The 21,446-nt window shown below is 45.2% G+C and overlaps 1 protein-coding gene across 3 annotated transcripts in view; it reads right to left on the minus strand.

The window, feature by feature from the left end:
• Positions 1-3,376: 3,376 nt before the first annotated feature.
• Positions 3,377-21,446, minus strand: part of RPN2 (ribophorin II) — a 53,966-nt gene continuing 35,896 nt past the window's right edge. Inside the window, exons 10-18 of one of the 3 annotated variants that reach the window (XM_060122705.1) lie at positions 19,306-19,397; positions 17,186-17,300; positions 14,676-14,870; positions 13,332-13,418; positions 11,723-11,818; positions 9,851-9,926; positions 8,160-8,289; positions 6,593-6,640; positions 3,377-3,695 (exon numbers count right to left, since the gene is read on the minus strand). In XM_060122705.1, the coding sequence (XP_059978688.1) occupies positions 3,683-3,695; positions 6,593-6,640; positions 8,160-8,289; positions 9,851-9,926; positions 11,723-11,818; positions 13,332-13,418; positions 14,676-14,870; positions 17,186-17,300; positions 19,306-19,397 (852 nt within the window). In that variant the 3' untranslated portion in view covers positions 3,377-3,682. The remainder of the gene's footprint in view (positions 3,696-6,592; positions 6,641-8,159; positions 8,290-9,850; positions 9,927-11,722; positions 11,819-13,331; positions 13,419-14,675; positions 14,871-17,185; positions 17,301-19,305; positions 19,398-21,446) is intronic. The other 2 variants (XM_060122706.1, XM_060122707.1) reach the window with 2 other exon arrangements.

Consider the following 21,446-nt stretch of genomic DNA (forward strand, 5'->3'; position numbering starts at 1 on the left):
TCTGTGTTTTGGATGTGACCTCATTTAATCCTTATAAAGCCCTCAGAGGTATTATCCCATTTTTACCCATAAGAAACTAAGGCTCAGGGGGTTGAAGAAAGGTCAGTTGGACTCTGACCTGCTGTGCTGAGTACTCTTTATAGAGAAAGCAAGGCCCAGGCACTACTGTGGTGTCAAATGAAAACCAGAGCTGCACAGCAGTTAAAGAGGTAAAAAGAGATTTTATTCAGGACTTCTGCAATAGGGGGAAAGAGACCTCATATAGAAGTGGGCTCAATTCTGAATACAGCATGGTCTAGTGGGAACTGATAGCCAAGGAGCAGGGTGGGGAACAGTGGATGGAAACTTACCAAGAAGATACATCAGGGGTAAGGGGATTCTAGTTAAGCTGACCTAACAGGATTCTGGCTGAAGATAGGCCAGGAAGATCAGACATCACCTGGGAGATGGTGGAGGGTGAGGAATCTGACCACATATCAGGGTGATCAGACACGGAGGTGGGAGGGTCTGGTTAAACTGCTTAGCAGGGTTCTTGCTAAAACTAGATTTTAAAAGAAAGAGTACAGATGGGCGTAGGAGAAATTTCAGGATCCTGACTAAAGTTTGGTCAAGCAAAGGATCTTTGCTAGTAGCAAATAATTTGAGCAACAAATCCAGTGGATTTCATTAGGCCTGTTCTCAACTACAGCCTCCCCAGACCTACCACGAGGCTACAAGCAGGCGGACTCTCTCCCGCAGCCTTCAAGAGGCTTCTCCCAGTGGGTAGGGCCAGAAAGACAGCATACGAGCTGTTTCTGCCTCTGCTGTATCTCAGCATAAAATTCAAGTTCCCTTAATTTGCTGTCAGTCTGAAAATAAAATCTATCCCCTTTACCACGGCCCTTAAAATCCATATTTGTTATGGCTTCCAAGGATACTCTCTTCCTTGCTAGCTCCGCCCTAGTTACTCTGGCCTGCTTTCAGTTCAGATACGCCAAGCTCTTGCTTCAAGAACCTTTGCGTATGTTGCTGCTCTGCCTAGAATGTTCTTCCCCAGCTCTGCAAAGACTGCCTCTTTTCCTTCGATTGTCAGCTTAGCCTTCCCAATCCCTCTAGATAAATATTCCTTTTCAGATTTGTGATTACTCTGCTCCCTTTCCCTTGTCCCCTCTGGGATATAAGTGAACCAAGGGCAGGGAACAATCTGTCTTGCTCACTGCCACAGCTGGACCAAGCACAGAGCCTGGCATGTAGCAAACGTCTGCTGTGCTTTATTCTCCAGCTCCTCTAGGTCTGCAGGCCAGCCCTGAACTGGCCATGGCGCCCCGAGCCCTGCCAGCCCCTGCTCTAGGAAGCTGTTTCCTGATCTCCTGCCCTCCAGCCACTGCACTTCTATGCTCAGGCCCTACTGTCCCTTCTCTACACCTCTGTCCAGCAGGCCTCAACCAATCTGTCTTCCAGAACTATACAGGTCTGGTTACAGGTGCGACAGTACCAGGTGGGTGGGTCTCCTGTTCTCCTCCCTTCCCCACTACTCTGAGCTGCTGAGGTCCCAGCACCCATAAGCAGGGACACTAGGAGCCACCCAACAGCAGTTGGAGACCAACATCACCTTTTCCCATCAGGGCGGGATAAGAAGCTAAAATTTAAAAGCAAGGCTTTCAGTCATACGTCTACAGGAGCCAGGCAGGTACCAATCGCGCGAAGTTGGTGGGAGGACCGATGCCAGAGTAGGCGGAACCCGTGGGGGCAGGACTGTGGCAGACTGGAGAGTGCAGGCCCAACCCAAAGGCAGCAGATGCTATTCAGCTTCAGCTGATTGTTGTCATACAGGAATCAGGCCCAATGTTGCCGGCTCTGATTTTCTTTTTCCAGAGAATCCCAAACCCCCAATTGGATTTTTTAAAAATAAATTTATTTATTTTACTTATTTTTATAAATTTATTTATCTTTGGCTGCACTGGGTCTTCGTGGCTGCACACAGGCTTTCTCTAGTTGCGACGAGCGGGGGCTAATCTTTGCTGCAGTGCGTGGGCTACTCATTGCGGTGGCTTCTCTTGTTGAGGAGCATGGGCTCTAGGTGTGCGGGCTTCAGTGGTTGTGGCCTGCGGGCTCAGTAGTTGTGGCTCGCGGGCTTAGCTGCTCCGTGGCATGTGGGATCCTCCCGGACCAGGGCTCAAACCCGTGTCCCCTGCACTGGCAGGCGGATTCTTAACCACTGTGCCACCAGGGAAGTCCCCAAATTGGATTTTTATATGAATTTTCTCAATTTGTAAATGTTAGCAACTAACTCAATTAAAAAAAACCAAAGAACACTATGGATCAAATAAAACATGGGCCACCGGTTTGCAACCTCTGGGAAAGGTGAGGTCTCCTTCCTATCTTAGAGGCACCCCTGTTATTGCCCGTATCAACCGCTCCCCTGCAGAGTCCCATTCAGAACCAGCCAAAGTTCCAGAATCTCCTTTCCTCTTTCCCCAGTTAAAATCCCCATTTTGAAGGGGCAAGTCCAGCTACGCTGGAAAGCAATCTGATTAAAATAATTTCTACCCCCCAAACTCAATAAATACTCCTAGGATTACCTGCATTTCAAAAGTTATCTACTATTATGTTTCAATTAACAGAAGTAGAGGCAATGAGCCAAAGTACATAACTATGGGCCAATTAGGACAGATGCCAAGCACTGAGCCAAGCACTTCAGATTCATGAAACTCTTTCAGCCATATGAGGAGGCACTGTATTATCTTCTACAGAAGAAAAAAAAGGAGGCTTAGAGACATTAAGCCACTTGCCCAAAGTCCTTCAGCGTGTAAGTGGTAACAGTAGGCTTGCCCAACACTGAAGTCTGCACACATAAACACACTGCTCAATATTACTTCTCTAAGTGATATCGTATAACCTCCACGTAATGGTCATCCCGGGCACAACTTCCAAAAGGGCATTCTTGAGATGCATGTGTCCCTCTAAGAACCTAAGATAGCTCATGGGCTCAGCCTTCTTTTAAGATAATCCCTTCCCTTCCCCACTGCACACCAAGACCAAACTTTCAAGGCAAAAGCAGGGGCGTCTTCAGATATCGACAGGACATAGTTGGTACCCAGTGCTGGAGAGGAAGAAAGGATGCTGGCTTTTCCAGGTAATCCTCAGCTCTGCTAAGAAAGAGGTGACAGGGGGCATGAGTCCGATCCCTGGTCGGGGAACTAAGCTCCCACATGCTATGCTATGCGGCAAAAAAAAAAGAAAAAAAGAAAGAAAGAAAGAGGTGAGAAGGACCAACGTAAAACGTCCTGGAGAAACACCCCGGCCACTGTGTCAAGCATACTTCCCAACGAAGGCCTCATGTTATGTGCCCTGGGAATCCAATCAGCCCCAAAGTACCGGAAGAAACTCTCAGGTCTTCATTCCTATTATTCTCTTTATTCCGTAACAGATTAATTACAGATTTCAACTTTTCAATGCAACATGTGGGTAAGTTAGAATATTCACAGCATCTTGCTAGGGCACCATGCCACAGAAACAGAGTATCTGGGCTCACAGGTACCTGCTCTGTGTTGGGGAAATAGAAAAACAAGCAAAACGATTTTGACTTTTTTCTTTTTAAATAAAGGGTTTTTTTCATTCCTCTTCTCAAACTATGAATTATTCTTGACTCCTTCTCTTGATATTCACTTAGGCTTTCAGAATCTCCTTCTTTTTCCTGGAACTAATGTGCTGTTCTGAAAGAAAATGGAGACAAACACAAAATTATTGAATATTTCAATTCAGTGTTGCAGCTCCTAACTGGTGACAACAGAGAGACCAAGGTACTAGGAGATCCCATTTATAAGGGAACAATCATTCATCTATTTTTTTTCATTCATCTATTAATTCTATTTATTTATGCCCCATCTCATTTCACAAAAGAATATAAGATAGCTCGAACTGAAGCTGACAACATCTTAAATAAACAATGAAACACACCTGATGATACCTAAGTAAGTGTGGTATGTGAAAACACAAGATGAGGTAATTCCAGGCACACCTCTCACAGTACAAGGCCAAAAAGACACTGTACATTTCAACTAGATGAATAGAAGAACGCTCGTCTTCAATTTCCCGGACTCCAGGTCTGCCAAACAACACATGCCCTCACGTAGCTTGGAAGATGACATTCCGACCTTTCGGTACAGAAATCTGCACCATATTCCTATCGTGTGGTCATGTTCTTGTCAGTGATCAGACTCGATGTCTAAACTTAAGAAAGAATGATTCTCAGAAACTGGACTCAGCTCACAGAAAAAGTTTGAGGGGATAAACACTAACTCTCTTTATTCCTTCTTTCTCCACAGCTGCCCCCCCTAGACTCCAGGAAGTGACGGGGAAACACAAGAAGGGAAGTGACTGTCTGGACAGACACTGTGCAGCCAGAGGATGACAGCACCAAGTAAGTGATTCAGATGGTTCTGGTGAGCAGAAGCAAGGTGCTCACACACAGGCCGTCCTCAGCAGGCAGCTGTCCCCAGTGGTGAGGGCTGATGTGATGACAAGGCGGTCTTGCAGAATGGCAGGCTCCAAACCAATTAATCAACAGTTCCAAGGGGCACGCATGCACAGGCATGGAACTCATCCTGAGGGCCAAAGTGAGTGCCCCTAATTCTCTGCCAGTGTTCAGAGGTTCCCAGGTGTGTGTTCCAGGAATTCCCTGGCGGTCCAGTAGTTAGGACTCCGAGCTTCCACTGCAGGGGGCACAGGTTCGATCCCTGGTCGGGGAACTAAGATCCCACAAGCCACGTGGGGCGGCCAAAAAAGAAAAAAAAAGTATGTGTGTTTCGAAACGTTCATGCAGAGAGGACAGCGTTAATTATGAAATAAGAACAGCAGAAAGGGTGGTGACCCACAAGCCTCCATCTTAGCTAAGAAATTAGCCCTCTGTTACGCCTGATCAAATCAATACCTGTTCTCAGATCAAAAACACTTGGCTACTAGGGACTTTCCTCTAAAAGACAAGGTCCCAACCTCAGGAAGTCCCAAATGTCCAAATGATCAAGTGACTTTCCTCTTTCTCAAGCAGTATGGTTTGGGGGTAGCGGGGGGGCAGACTATCTAAAAATCAAGAAAAACAAAACGAATCCAGTTAGTTTTAAAGAATTAAAGAGCTCAATACTTAGCAGAAAGGACTAGTTCTGAAAACAAATCTCAGCAAGAGCAACTGTAATTCAGGACAAAACCAAATGGATAAGGCTAAGGAATGGCGGGTGGGGAGAAGGGACAGACCACAAAGAGACATAGGAGCTCACTGGAGTGTGGAAATAAGTTTGTACCTTGGCTGAGGTAGTGTCTACTACATCTTTCAAGATTCACAGAATTGTACACTAACAAGGGTGAATTTTACTGTATATGAATTAATCCTGAAAAAACAAAAACAAAACAAATGTAGTCGCTTTCTGAGCAAGTCGTCTCTGAGCAAGCCTGTGTTGAGAACTAGATGTTCCAGCTTATGTTCACACATCAGTGAAAAAGGCTCTACATTCTATGCTTTTGTTGATTTCTCCTATTTTCAGAGGAGTGAAAATTAGACGGCTTTGTTGCTTTGGCAGGGAAAGCCATTTCCATGGCAAAGGACGAGAGGGAACATGACTTGAAAACTCAAATACCTCCCTCCTCTTTGTTGGTCTAGTACAGGGGTCAACAAACTGTGCCCCACGGGCCAGATGCAGCCCACCACCTGCTTCTGTAAACAAAGTTTCATTGGAACATGGCCATGCGGGTTTGTTTACGTGGTCTATGGCTGCTCTCACATTATAGTGGCAGAGTTGAGTAGTTGTAACAGAGACCGTATGGCCTGCAAAGCCTAAGTACTATCTGGCTCTTTCTAGAAAACTTCTGCCAATCCTTGGTCTAAAGGAGCTGATCAGTGAAGCATCAGACACTCTCTTCTCCTTCCCTCCCTTCACCTTCCTCCACTCCCATCCTCATCCTAGGACTGACACAATGGAGAACGGGTGATATTTCACTTGACATTTTAGTCACACAGGGAGCTGCCCTGAACCATATATCCTGAGCTCTAGGAACCTGGGTTTTGATGACGCTGGCTTTGATATGTGGCCATCAGTCTTCAAAATTTAGCGTCTCACCAAACCACACTGTTTGGCCCAATCAGAGGTTAATATTACAAAAAGGCCTAGAACAGTGACAAGGTGTGCCAGGATTTGCCATGGGACCATCATTTAATGAATTTAGATGTCCTGAATGGGGGGGGGTGTCCCCTTTTAAGAAGTCCAAGGTTGAATCTGTCTATCCTCAACTCTGTTCTCCTCTGAACACAGAGAGGGGCTGTGTCTATAAAGTACCCCGTGGGACACACGGGAGGATGGAGCCTTACAGTCGAAGCCAGGTCAGAGCTGCTCTGCTGCAGTTACCATCTGCTGGGCTAACTCAGGGGGCTTTGGCTTTTGCCCTGGTCCAGTTACAGCTTGGTCCAGGAAGTGGGGAAATGGCCTCAGAATTCAGCTTCGGCTTAGGGAGGGATGGGGAGGAACAAGTGTGCTGAAAATCAGATAAATAACTGACATGCATGAGGTGGGCAAGATGGAAAGGGGCCCTGCTCCTGGGATGAGTCGCCCTTCATCTTTACCGTAGTGTCCTATATTTTGCCAATCTACTGCTCTGCTCTGCAGCGATCCTGCCAAAGGAAAGAGGGTTTGAGAGTCAAGAAAGGACAGTAAGAAGAGAAATAAGCTGAGGAAAGAAATGGCAAACACCCGACCAGAGCTTCTGTTAGAGTCATCGTTTTCCCCGGGGGCAGAGCTTGCTCTAGGACTCAGGAAGACAGTAACAGAGTGGGCTGTGACTTTCTATATAGAATGGAGGGTGGGATGAGAACCATGGTCTTCCTCCCCAGAAAGTGTACACAATGTTAGCCTTCCAGACTAGGAACTCCCGCTGAGCAGGACCTAAATCAAACGGTTTCCACTCCCATCTCTCCTTAATCTTGTTCATCTTGTGTGGGCAACTTCCAGAAAAGAGTGAACTCAGCAGAGGACAGCCTTTTGGCTCCCTGAGGCCTGGACGGGCTGCTCTGAGGGAACAGGGCTCTGCTCAGAGAAAACAGCTGAGTCCTGGCTCTTTCTCAGATGCAGTGCAGAGCCACCAAGTTCAGGCTGCTGGAGGGGCAGAGAAGTGAGCCAGTGGCCACTGCTGGTGCTAAGGGAAGCTCTAGCGGAATCTGGACGGCCACAGGCGGGGCAGGGAGCATGCTGGGGCCGGTATCCACGGTGAGACACTCAGAGAGCTCTATGGAGTCTCAGGCAGGGAGGAGACGTGGGACTCTCCCGCCCATAACAGTCTCTGAGCAAGTCTCTCTCTGATCTGACCAACTTAACTGGCAGCCGCACGGTGGGGGCTAATACTATTGTGTTACATTCTTCCACCAAAAGTCCTGGAGAGGAGAAAGTAGGGCACGTCTGAAATTGTGAACTTCCAAAGGTGAAAGCAATTCTGACCTTTTCTTATTGACCTTTATGTGGCTGAAATCACCCAAGTTCTAATAAAGTTAAATCAATGAGAAATACCTACGTGACATTTAAATTTGCTTCTAAGCCAGGTTCTAAAGTCAAGCTGCCAGCAAGCTGCCATTGCGGGGGGACCTGACCATTTGTGTGAACCTAAGTTTGTCTGGTTCTTGGGGACGTGATGCGGGCCACTGAGCAGTGCTCCCTGCTGGGGGCCTCTGTAAAGCCCGACGTGGTTTCTGGGGGGAAGATCATGGACCTCATACTTAGGAGGAAGAGCTCCGGGAGGCTGTGGTGGTTACAGAAGAGTCCTCCTCAGGGGTGCGGGAGGAGGGCAGAAAAGGGTTTTCTGCGGCAGCAGAGGAGAAAACTGTTATACAGCCAGCACACTAACAACAACCTTCTGCCACCTGTCCTAACCCATTTTAATCTTCATAAAGCAATTATTTTCTTCTCTTGTTTCAATGTGCCGGGGCATAAACTGTTGTGGTTTTAACGTATTTAAAACTTATCACCAAGGCTCTTTTCTGATTTAAAAGGCTTCTGTATCGGGCTGGATTAAGGTGTCACACTGGCCCCTAAGGACATGAATCATTTTGCCACACACCGCTGTTCAAAGAGCTGGGTGGACAGAGCTGACAACAGTATTTCTAATCCCACTCTGGGTCCCTGGCCCGCCCCCAACCTTACCTCTTGATTGCCTGCTGGGCCAGCATGCGATTGCCAGCCAGAAACGTCACACTGCCCAAGATGGCCAGGTACTTCAGGGTCTGGAACATGTTGAGTTGCGTCCAGTAGACATACATGAGCCCCAGCATAGCTACGAGAACAGGCGTCATGATAGCCAATTAAGTCAAACAGTGACATTGCCCTGGGCAGAGGACAGTTAGAAGCCAGTAACTGCAGATCCTAAGAGGTCTGTATTTATAGACAGCATGTTTTATTCCCTTTATCTGATGCCAGAAAATAAACAGCTCAATATACTTGCTTCTCAGCCCTGGCTACCAAGAAATCCACAGGTAAAAACCAGATCTCAGCAACTTGGTTCCATATTCCAGCTCGCATCTTTGTTCTTTAACGCAGGTTTTGTTGTTGTTTGTTTTTTAAGTTATGTCATGTTATATTTGGGATTCAGTTGATTTTTTAAATTCTGGATGAAAGCCCATAGGATTAAAGAAATGAATCATTTTTCTTTTCATTAAAAAAATTTTTAGGGCTAATTTGCCACTGTGACTAGGAAGGAAGCAAGGAGGACAGAGGAGGAAGGTTTAGTCAATAGGGTTCAGGTCTGGGCACTGAGGACCCTGGGTTCTGGCCCAGGCTCTGCCCTTCACAGCCACTTAATTTCTCTGAGCCTAAATTCTCTCACCCATCAAACAAGGAGCATAATTCCTACCCTGGTCACCCCCATCAGGGTTGTGATGAGAATCAAATGAGGGAATGTACACAAAAAGCACTCTGGCAAAAAAAGTCATGGCTCTAAACAAATTTATATTCAGGTTTTGTTCTCAGCCTGACCTGGGAGGGCCATCACTCAAATTCAGTTAACTGGGCTGGAGAGAAAGGTCTTCCTGTCAATTCTGCCCAGAAGGATGACAGATGAACTACAGCAGGGGTTCTTAGCCCTTTCTGAGGTCATGGACCACTGTCAGACTTTTGATCAAAGTTACAGACTCTCTCTTTCCCCAGGAAAACAGAGATATAAATTTGCCTAGAGTTTCAAGGGATTCGTCTGTGGACCCCTACAGAATCAGCACACTATGGACACAAAGAGGGTGACTCCTGAAAGAGTCAAAGAAATCAGAAAAGAATATTAATGTCTCAGTGAAATGCAAGGGTCACCAATTCAATAGTATCGAAAGTTTCTGAAACGCCTAACTGATTTGTGAATTTACTGTCTTGTAACAGTTAGGTCCTAAGTTTTCAAGAGAACAATGCAGGACAGCATGTCTGACTGTGGAAGGGACTGTTTTCTACTACAGTCCAGACACAGCCGCTAGCAAATGTGAAGATCAATACGTTGGGGGAAGATAACCGTTGGAAACTGCATTAATGCTGTTCACTCAGGAAGATGGCTCAATGTAAAGATACAATAAGTGAGTAATCTCTGGAAATGAACAGAGCTATTAAATGAAGGTAAAACGGCCTGCCAACGGCAGCCTAGTACAATGAAACCCAATATAATGACAGCTGTTCTAAGTTGATGGGCCAAACAGGTTTATCATCATATTAACTGTCGTAAAAGGCCACGAGGAAGAGGGAAATGTTATGCTATTAAGTCATTATAGTTAATAGGCTGTGGGTCTACTTAACAGGGCTTTTGCGTGGGCAGGCAAAATGTCAAAGGAGGTTAAATGGAATTAGCAGCCTGGGGCGCTTACCAGCATGTCCCAGGTGAAAGATAATCGTGCTAGGAGCAAAAGTGAAGTTGGAGACATTGGCACCAATCCGGATCCACTGAACGATGGGGAGAAATAAATTAAAAAGACATTAGAACTTGAAAGGGAGGCAACACATGCCATGCCAATGCTAATCCAATAAACAGCCCTAAGGGCTTAAAAGTTCATGCGTACCTGAAGAACAGGGAATTTTTCCAAGTGACGACCACCCTATTACAAGTCCTCAGAAAAAACTGTTCTCTTTTTTCTTTAGAAAGGCATTCCAACACCTGCTCTCAAATGCGCTTGGGTAACTCAAACCTGAACATCATTTTTAATGACAGCAAACTTTTCTATTTTAAAACAGGTGAAACCATGAGGCTGAAAGGTCAGAACCTGTATTTGTGATGCAGTAACTGGCACCCCTGCTAATTTCTCTAAGTATTGGTGAAATAAACCCACCAGCAGTTGGGAGGATGCACACGCTCTTGCTGTGGGTTCCATGCTTTTTGAAATTCTGATCACTCAAAAGAACAGGTGCCCATATCCTAGGTCTGGTTTCTGAAAGCTTGTGGCATGCCTTCCAGATTTAGATTGACCAATAATTCTTTTATTAAAATCAATGAATGAATTATGAACACAAGCAACTTTCCAAAAGTAAGATCCAATGAGTTTTCCATACAGTTCTCAAAATTCTCTGAACTTTGAGGATTTACATCTATGTTTATAATTTTTAAAAAAGAGACAAGGGAGGGCTTCCCTGGTGGCGCAGTGGTTGAGAGTCCGCCTGCCGATGCAGGGGACGCGGGTTCGTGCCCCGGTCCGGGAGGATCCCACGTGCCACGGAGCGGCTAGGCCCGTGAGCCATGGCCACTGAGCCTGTGCGTCCGGAGCCTGTGCTCCGCAATGGGAGAGGCCACAACAGTGAGAGGCCCACGTACCGCAAAAAAAAAAAAAAAAAAAAAAAAATTCAAACTGTACATTAAAGTATAAGAGGTAAAAATGTCCTTCTATACTCCCTAAAAGGCCCCCTCTTTAGAGGCGACCAACACTAATAGATGATGCCTTTTTAAGGTTTTTAAACAAAGAGCACTGTACTAAACATACTATCCTACCCCTTGCCTTCTTCGCTCAATAGAACATCTTGGCAACCTCGTCATATCAGTTGACAAGTACATAAATCTATCCATTCTTTTTTTTTTTTTTTGCGGTACGCGGGCCTCTCACTGTCGTGGCCTCTCCCGTTGCGGAGCACAGGCTCCGGATGCGCAGGCCCAGTGGCCATGGCTCACGGGCCTAGCCGCTCCGCGGCATGTGGGATCTTCCCGGACCGGAGCACAAACCCGTGTCCCGTGCATTGGCAGGTGGACTCTCAACCACTGCGCCACCAGGGAAGCCCTATCCATTCTTTTAATGAGCTGCATATTATTCCATTGTATGGATGTACATAATTTATTTAACGCTTGCTTTTATGAGGACTTTAGGTTGTTTATAGTTTTATGCTCCAAACAGTGCTGAAATGCACAGCCTCTGTACTCACTTTTTCTATAGCTATTAGCATCCGGTCTTGCTTTTTTCACACTTGACCTCATCTGAACGTTCCTACAGAGCATCCCCGTCTATACACTTTTACCATTTTTAACGGCTACTGGGTACTTTCTCATGCCCCTTGATAATGGATCAGTTTTTCTGGCTGCTCCCCCATAATGGGGAATTTTAGTTATTCTAAAATTTTTTGACCATCGGTTTGGGTCACAGCTGCTGGACCCCTCTGGAGCTGTGCTGAGGCCAGAGCACAAAGCCTCCTTTGGAACAGCTACATCTGCTGAGTCTGGCGCCAGACACACGCTGCCCATGCTAATTACAGCTACTCACCAGAGCAAAGAGCAGGAGCAAGGGCGAGAGGATCAGGGCGGTGAATGTATTGGACACCACCGTGGGGGGCCTCTTCTCCGGCTCGCGGAACAGGTGCTGCCAAAAGAAGACAGGCCAGGAATATTTTAAAACGTGCTCTTCCCAGCGGGGGCTGCCATGTATATGTACTAGGAACCAAACGCCAATGACAGTCAAGAAGAGGAAATGCCTCCCAGAGGCTGAAACTTCCTGGCCATGAGTGGCCACTTAGCCTTTCGCCTCTTCTCAACAGGGGCTTCTGCTTCCAGAGGCCTGCTTCCAAAGACACTACACCAGTTCACTACTCCTGACCAACCCTCTTTTTCCCTCCAAGACATATTGCCATTTAGAGGTTGGAGAATGCAACCTATCAAGCAGCATTTGCCTAGTATCGAAGATGGTGCCCGGGTATCTGGATGGCTGGGGTGACACACCCAAGGCAGGACTCTGGATTTCATAATGCTTCTGGGTTCCTAGGATAGCACTACCATATTTTGCTAACCAACTTAAATTAGCTAACTGGCGTATAATAATTTAAAATTTTCTTGCTTGCCAGTGTCCAGCCAACCCAGCTCCATAACAAGGCAGCTCCTCCACCTGAGACTCCTGTTCCCAACTTTTTAACCTCAGCTCCTCTTTGCTGCCACTGTCATGAAGGGACTTCTAACATTGCCTGTGGCAGTCACTGCTGCCTACTCCAACCCTATAAATCAGTCAGCACCCTCTGTCATCATGCTTATACCTTCCACTATTTAACTGCATTTGACATTCTTAAATGATGCTATAGCAACATTAGGAGGATTTTAAAAAAGAAATCCTACTACTCTAGCTTTTGGGCCCTTGTCCTTTTTCTAACAGTGAAATAAGAGTAAGTGGTCTGCTTGGAACACTTCAACATTAATTCAAATGGGGATTTCCCTGTTACTGCAGTATGATCATTTCTCACGATTGCGAACAGTCCACCGAGTGGCTCTACCTCAGTTTCTTTAACCAGTGCTCAAACTGTTTAATAATTATTGTTTATTTTGTGAACTGCTTCAGAAACTTTTCAAAGCTTTTCTTTTCTTATCTGTGAACTATTTTGATCCTCACAACAGTCCTATGGGCTGGGCTGGGCAGGGATTGCTAATATTTGTATGCAAAGAAAGTGAGTTCCAGGAGAGAGGAAGGGCTTGCCTAGGGGAGAAAAGCCCTGTTCTCCAGTTGAGTTGTCCACCTGTGGGCCCCTGGTCTATGCAGGAGCAGAGAGGAACAAAGCCAAATCCATGTGTGCTGTAGTATCAAGCAGTGATCTGAGGGCTAAACCTCCTGCATGTTTAGGAAAAACAGATTCAGGTTCTGATTTTGTCTCCAACTATCTGTTTTCTGGGAGCTGGTCAGTGGGCAGCTTGAGCCTGTTTTTTCAGCACTAGGATGGGGCTGATATTTGCCCTGACTGATCCACAAGATGGCAAAGACCAAACTATAAAACATCATATAAACAGGTTAAAGAAGGGACCAGAGCCAGTGTCCAGGGGTCTGCTGCCCTCTCTCACTGTGTCCACTTCACATTTCTCTTCAATGTTTAGTGAAGAACTCTTTGGGGATCTACCTGAATTTCCTGTTTGGGGGTGAAAAGGTTCTTGGACAGGACAGTCGACGGAGCATCTTCTTCAGGGAACCTGATGACCACATCAGCCTAAAAAAATAAATGCAGCCATTAAAGGCACAGGGGCAGAGAACGAGGCGAAACTCATCAGCAGGACAGTATCTCCTAACTCACGTCCAGGACCATAACTGAAAAAAGCTCCAAGCAGTCCAATCACTTCTGATCCATTAGCCGACAAACTGAGGCAGTAAAAATTTCAAGAACAAAATAAGTATTTGTTGAAAATCCTTTTTAGACCAAGAGTTCCAATTTTCTACTGGTCTGGTGAGCCCCACAGAGCTGCCTAATACAAAAATCCCAGCTGGTACTCAGGCTGTTACAGTTGCAATCAGAAACTGCTCCATGTCCCTAGGAAGTGTAATTTAGTCTCAGACGCCCCCCCCCAAAAAAAAAAGAAATGAAAATGTGCTCTCATACAAAAAGCAGCCCAAAGTCCAAGAGAAGAAAAGGAGCTTTGAATACAACATAAGAAAATGCAGCTGCCCCTTTGTCTTGCAAAGGGAGCCAACCACTCAAGGCCTGCAGTTTGGCCTCTGCTACCTTTCCAACCTCACCGCCTACTGCTCTGGACCAGATTCAGGTGCTCCAGCAAAATGGACCCAACTCATATCTCACTGAAAGCACCTCAAGCTTTTCTGGAGGCTGTTCCCCCAGCAATCAATCTATAGTCCCCCAGATACTATTCTGATAAACCCCTGCAATTCTTCCCTAGTTCAAATGCCATGTCTTTCAAGCTTTCTCTTAACACACCAGTCAAAAGTGAGTTATGTAAGTGAAACACACTATGTAAACTATTAATACACCTTGTAGTTGTTGGTTATTAGTTAATTAGCATTTTGCATATCCCACAATTCACTGTCCCACACCATCCTGAATTGGAATTGGATTTCAAATCTTAGGCCCCTCCCTGGCCCACACTGTGAGGCCAAGCCATATCTCAAAGCCTTTATCTCATATCTATGTACCCCCCCCATAGTGCTTTGCTGTATTATGAAAACCTTCTTCTACTACAACTTTTATAGAAATTTGCTAGAACCCATGAGGGCAAATCTATGCATCAATCATTCCCTCAATCACTATTTATTAAACCCCTAAGACGTGCCAGGCCATGTGCATGCCCCTAAGACTACTAATGGGGAGAGCACACAGCCCCTCACCTCACAATGCGTGCGCCCTGGGTGGCAGGGCGAGGCCAGGGTAGGGAGCCCATGCCCTGGAGAGGAGCTGTCTGTGTCTGACTGCAGCACAGCCACTCTTGCCTGGGTCAAGATACATGGAGGCACATACCACATTCCACAGGATTGGGTTCTTCAAAGTAGCATCTCCGATGATCAAGTAGAGAGTGTAGGTGCCGGACGCAGAGTCAAATTCGAGCTTTCTCTCAGAGGTATCCAGTTCAAACTTGTACACGTTCTTGCTGTCCGGCTCTGCAACAAATACCACCTCCTGGCCAGTCTTCTGGTTATGGAGTCGGACAAATGTCTGGATAGAACAATAACGCAACCCTTCATCTGATAATTTCGAAACTCCCTCCGGGCCCAACATCAAATCAACAAGGCAGCAGGCTGTCAGTTCTTTCATCGCAGTGGGAGCTCTGGGATCTGCCAGGCCTGCCCGAGAAAGCAGGAGGAGTGGCCGTCCCACCCTGCTTACTAGCTCAGAGATCAGAGATCACTTTTTGCTAGTATAAGAAATTTAACTTAGGGGTCCAGCCAATTCTCAACGACTTGTAGGCCGAATGCCCAGTTTGTGGATGATTTAAGCCCTTTGCTGTTGCTGTAATTTCTTCTTTCTGCCAGCCTTTTGGCCACTTTGCTGCCCAATTAACTTCTTCACCAGAGGGTGAAAAGAAGGGAAATGAGGTGGAACTTTAAGAAGCTCATTTTCAATTTCCTAGTGCCTCCAGCTGAAGATTTAGGAGAGAAGGCTTGGGGATTGATAGCAAGGCAGAGTTCTAATCAAGCAAAGCAGCCCAGTGTCAGAGAGAGCCTAGCTTGAAGACAAACAGATTTGGTTACACTACTAATTGGCTGAGCAGGTTACTTAACCTCCTTGAGCCTTGATTTCTGCATCTTTAAGATAGAAAGATTAACTTCTACATGTGGTGTATCTATGTCAAGAGTCACAATAATGTAGGCAAAGCATTTAGCGTAGGACCCACTATATACTAGCTAGTCAACAAACATTTATCAATGATGGTATGAGTCTAATCACCTTATCCCCCCAATGGCCTAAGAAACTAAGGTTTCTGCAAATTAGAACTGCAGCAAAACTTAATATCCAGTCAGCTTTTCTTTCAAGTGTTTCAAAATAAAGAATTCAACAAAGCAGGTAGATCGGTTCCATTTCACAGATCATGAGGCACGGAGTTTAAATGAGTTGCCATGGTCACAGAGCTAGTGCTGGATCCACAGAAAAAGCATAAATCTCATTTGTTACTTTACACCTGGGCAACAAAGAACCACCATCAAAGTATTTAGGGAAAGAGGCCCAGAGCTGTGAAGCCTCCTGACTCCAGCAGTCTTGGCCAAGAATGGGATTTAGAAGCCTGGATGCCTGATATTCCTCCTGTCACAGCCAAGCACAGGCAGCAGCCAGGCTCATCTACAAAATGTCATCTCTACCTAGGAGGTCTGTAAGCCAGGGTTTCCAAAACAGAATCTTGGATGAGATGAGCAGTATTCAGTTAAAAGTTATACTTCCTCACTAACTCTTCCTGCCCTAACCCTAATCCCACCAATTTTGTCTTGTAATTACTTCTCTTCATATTCTGTCTTCCCTTGTGCTGTTTCACTGGCAGATGTCATTCTGAGAAGGAGCTGGGAAGTGCTAAGGGGCTGAAAAGTTAGTCGTGGCTAAGTGGCCTGACTGAGCTCTCTGGAGCTTGGGTGTGGAGGGAGGAGAAGCAGAGAAGGGCCGGGACGGCGGTGCTGGCGGCAGCCACTCTGGGCCTGGGCACAAGCACAGTAGCTGCAGCTACAAGAAACAGAAAGCAAAAAGGTTTCCAAGTTGAGTCCACTCACCTCCATGGTCTGTTTTGAAGCTGCCCCTCAGCATGGACACAAGTCCACTAGCTCTTGCTAAAGTACTGCTACAAAGCACCTAAACCAAGGCCACTAGGTCCCACGTTCTTTCCTATCTTTCCACATTCAAAGTACTTCTCTGAACTTCCCTTTACCATACAACCATGGATGGGGCAGGGCTCAGAGCAGTTATTCTCAATCAAGTGGGATGACAGAGGCAGGAAAGGAGGTGTCTGAGAGGACAAGGGCCATATCAGACTCTCTGGGGAAAAGATACGGTTTGAAAATCTTTTAAATAATAATCATCATTATGTTATATATGGAAAACAGAAATGAAGCCTATTGGTTTCATAACACGAGGGAGGCACAAGTTAAAAAATGCTAGTTTTCAGATTCCTACAAAATCTGCTTTGGCCAGAACAAAAGCATACTTTGGGCTCACTTCCTAGGTTTTCCTTTTTTCAAAATTATTTTAATATATGTTTTTTAGTCAGAAAGTAAAAAGCCTCAATTAAGTGCTAATCTTCCTTAAATATATCTTTTCTATGCCAGCTAATCTCTTTAAAAGAAGAGTGCATTCCAGGTTCAGGGTTACAACCAGTATAAGAGGGGCAGAGTGTCATGTGGGAGAACCCGAGGGATTGTCAGGGTTCAGAGTGAAGATCTGAAAGCAGGAATTCGGAATTTTCTCGACTCAGTGTTATATATCACGGCAACAACTATCGTGTACATCAATGTTTCAGGCCAAGAGAACCGTCTGCGCTCTTTCCTAACCTGGTGAGGGGTGAGTTCAGCACCAGTGTTCACATCTACCAGCTGGAAGAATAAAGCAAAGTTCTGGTGGCTGTCTGCGATGAATGTGCCCTTGGCTTTGGCTGGGTAGGTCACCCTGAAAGAGACATTTATAAGGTAAGTTTTCAGAGAGGAGGATCTGCAGATCTCTGAGACAAGAGAGAAGAATACAAACTTCACTTCACTGCCTAATCCTCCCTCTCCCAATTGTAACACTTTTCTGTTGTGGACAGAGTGGAGAATTGTCTGTGGCCTGAGGGCAAATTGGATTGATAAGCCAGGACTGAGAAAAGCACAGAATAAACTTTCATCAGGGTCTGGGGAAAATGCTATGCGCAGATGCTCCAGGCTTTCACTTCAAGGACCTAAGGATATCAACTCAACCAAGTCAGGCACCAATGGGGCTCACATGTCCCCATGCAAGCTCACAGGCGGACTGGAGGGCTCTGGCAAAACCACAAGGAGAAAAAAAAAAATCACAGGATCGACGTTAGCAGCATATGTGAGCAGGGTCGGGAGACTAGGAGGTAGGAGACGCAAAGGACAGAAGGGTATGTACAGTTTTTTCTTTTTTTTAATGCTGCATTTTTTTTCCTGGACACCGTTTCAATTTATTTTTCTGCCTGAAATTGAGCTTTAAAAAGTCATTCTCTCAAAAGGCAGGCTTGATGAGAAAACTGTTCTTTTCACAGCTATCTCCTGGGACTTTAGATTAAGATGGCCAGGGGATAAAAAACAAGCCAAGTGATTACAGAGCTCACAAGGGCCACGTTTCATGTTTAGGCTTTATATTTACTTATGAGTAATGCCAACTCTTTATCTATGTAGAGTATTAAACTTTGCAAAGCACTCTTACAGACATTATTTCAGTGGATTCTCAACAGTGCTCTCATTTCCAATGTCACTATAAAAATATCCAAGCCAGAGGCAGAAAGCCTAGCCCTACCACGTGACTTAAAAGGAATGAATGAATGCTTAGCTTCTAGTCTCTGGCTAATATCCCATCTTCAAAACAGCCTCGAAGGTTCCCCTACTTTCTTTGGCATCTATAGCCACCCCAGTTGAGTAAATTTGGGGTCTGAACTACACCCAGATGTCTAGATGCCCCCTCCCCCCGCACCCAATGAGGATCTGGGAGAGAGCTGAGAAATGGCTTCGTACAATGTTCTGGCCCAACTCCGATCAATTACTAATGGTTACCTAGAAGTCTGTGTTAAAAAACATTCTGAAATACTTCCCTGGAAGTCCAGTGGTTAAGACTCTGTGCTCCCAATGCAAGGGGCACGGGTTCGATCCCTGGTCGGGGAACTAAGATCCCACACGCCACATGGCGCGGCCAAAAAAAAAAAAAAAAAAAAAGATTCTGAGTTCAGCAGGAACAAATGCTGTGACTGATCAGTGATGCCCTCCATGGACTTGAGAAAGGGACTCACAGCCCTAGCGCTGGGTATCTGCCATCTCACTTCTAAGGACCTGCAAGACGTACAACTGATTTCAGGCTCACTGTGGGCCAAAGAGAGTTGACGTGAGGCCCCTAAAAGCAAGTTCAAGACTGTGAAGATAAAGAGATGACATCAGAAAATAAGTTAATACACTGCTTCCTCCATTAAGAAAGTCTTGTTTTAGGGAATTCCCCGGTGATCCAGTGGTTAAGACTCTGCACTTTCATTATCAAAGGTAAGGGTTAGATCCCTGGTTGGGGACCTAAGATCCCACAAGCCATGCAATGCGGCCAAAAAAAAAAAAAAACCCCAAAGAAAGTCTTGTTTTAAAAAGAAGCGACATCTGAACTAAATAATGTGCTTGGTAGCACAGCTGACTGACGCAGACTTACATTCTGAGGTAAGCTCCTTGCCTCGCTGTGGACTGTTAATAAACAGCTTGCTCAGGGACTGATCACTGATATAGACAACCCCCAAATTTGTCTGGATGCCAAGCAGCACCCCTGATGCAGTGCCAGAGGAATGACAGCCTCTTTCATCTGGAGTACAAGCTGGGTCACTGCTGACACAGAAATGACATCTGAAGGGGCTCAGTGCCTAGGCATGCTCCTCCCAGCTCAAGCCTGGATTCTCCCTGTACCCAGGAGGCATCCCACCTACCGCGTGGTTTTGGGTGCAATGCTCTGATCCTTATCCACAGTGGAGAGATCGACATTTGTGATGCCAACTTCAGTGGAAATCTTGACTCTGAGCTAGGGTGAAACACAGAAGAAAATCGCCAAGTCAGCTGGTGAGTATACCAGGAATTAATATACATATCCAAAATTTTCTCTTACTTGTGAGTAAAGGCATGAAAATAATCCTAGGACAGGAGTCTTCAATGATTTTAGTAAAACTGACCCATCCCAGTAGTATTTCTACCTCTTCCATCTTGAGGCCTAAAAGTAGCTCCTTGATTCTTATCCCTTCTTCCTTTCTCTGGCCTTGACTGAATGGTATATATTAAAAAAGAAACAAAAAGAAAAAAAGTAGGTATCTTCATGTGTACTTTAAAATAAATAAGGGAGAAACTCCTTCAGTAGTAAACTTCAAATAATTTAAATCAACAAGTACTCAATTCTAATGACAGCTAATGTTTATTGAGTGTTTACTATGTGAAAGACACTGGCCTTCTAAAGATTATCTCATTTAATCCTCACCACAACTCTAAGGTAGTGCTATTTCAGATGAGGAAATTGAAGATTAGAGCAATGAAGCCATTCACTCAAGTTCAGATAGCTAGTAAGGCAGAGCCAGGGTTCAGGCTCAGGCATCCTGACTTAGAGTCCACATTCTTAGGCACCTTCCTGTCCAACTTCCCAGCCAACACTTAAGTTTGTGCCAAGCAGACTATAGGTCTGCCCAAGAAGATTTAAGAAGCTATGGCAGTCATCTCTGCCATCCACCAAGTACTTCTGCTTCTCCTTCTGAGCATGTGGCAGAAATGTACTTCCCTGCCCTCCTGGAGTCAGATATGGCCATGTGACTGGCTCTGGCCAGAAGCATGTCACTTCCAAGTGGAAGCTTAAGAGTCCGTTTGTGATTCTCTTCTCCTCTGACATGGACATAGACGACCTACAAAGGAGCTTGCTACTTCAGCCTGGGTCCTGGAGTAAGGGCAATGTGAAGCAGAGTCTCCAGCTGACACATTAAAGATACCTTGCATGGGCAAAAAAGAAACTTGTTTTAAGCCCCTGAGATTTGGAGTTTGTTACAAGCACAAACCAGTCCATCTTAACTCTTAGGTTGCTTAAATTCTATACGTTCCCTATAAACATTTTCACAAAGAGGGGCCAGCCAATGCTAGTAAACAAGAAATTTTTAAAAATTAGATTAAAATAAACATAAAATTCCAAAAGAGACAGAAAACATGCTAAAAGTCTACCTCAAGGGAAATTTTTTATTTTTTTATTTAAATTTTTTATTTAAAATCTAAGTTTGAATGTGCAAATTATGCAATCCCAAGGCACTTTTAATGTGTAAACATATCTGTGAGACTTCCAAATATTTGATAAGCTTGAATGTAATGCTTAAAGAGATCCTTGCCACATACACTGGTTTACAGTCTAAGTTAGGATCAAGGAATAGAGACAGAAGGCTGGGCAAATAATTGAAGGAGAGCTTCAGCATTTTTCTGAAGTGCACTATCAAGGTGTGAGAACCTCAAATCAAGGGCAAAGAAGAAAAATTTAAAAGAGATAAAGATAGCGATCAAGTAATTCCTTTTAACAGCCTCCATAATAACTATTTTGTGACAACAACCTCAATTATCAGGTTGAATAGGGGTGTTCTGTTTTGCTTAAAAAAAAAAACAAAAACCCTAAATGTAAAAGATTATCAAAGGCTATAAGCATATTATTACCTCCTACTTTTGAATACACAGCTGCCTATTGGCAGAATTATATTTAGCATCATAGCTTGTCACTGAATCTAGGCAACTGGGTGAACTACGGTGGGGGGTGGGGGAGGGAGGGGGAACAAATGGCCTTCAAGTTGAATAAACCACCAAGGAGAGAGCTGGTATCCTCCACTTTGGCTCTTGGGCGCTCTGCTGAACAAACAGCTTCACAACTCATACAGGGCTTGGAACCAGAGCCAACTTTGCTGTTATAAAGCTCAACCCAGAGAGGCACTAACAGCACTTCCATTTGAAGAAAAACTGGAATGGAAGGCTCAAGCAAAGAAGTAGCCAAAGAGCTTTGATTTTTAGCAAGACACCCCACTGAGACCACTTCCCTATATCCCCCTAGAGCATCTGGAAC

This window comes from Lagenorhynchus albirostris, chromosome 15, assembly GCF_949774975.1.
Source record: "Lagenorhynchus albirostris chromosome 15, mLagAlb1.1, whole genome shotgun sequence".
Taxonomy (NCBI): domain Eukaryota; kingdom Metazoa; phylum Chordata; class Mammalia; order Artiodactyla; family Delphinidae; genus Lagenorhynchus; species Lagenorhynchus albirostris.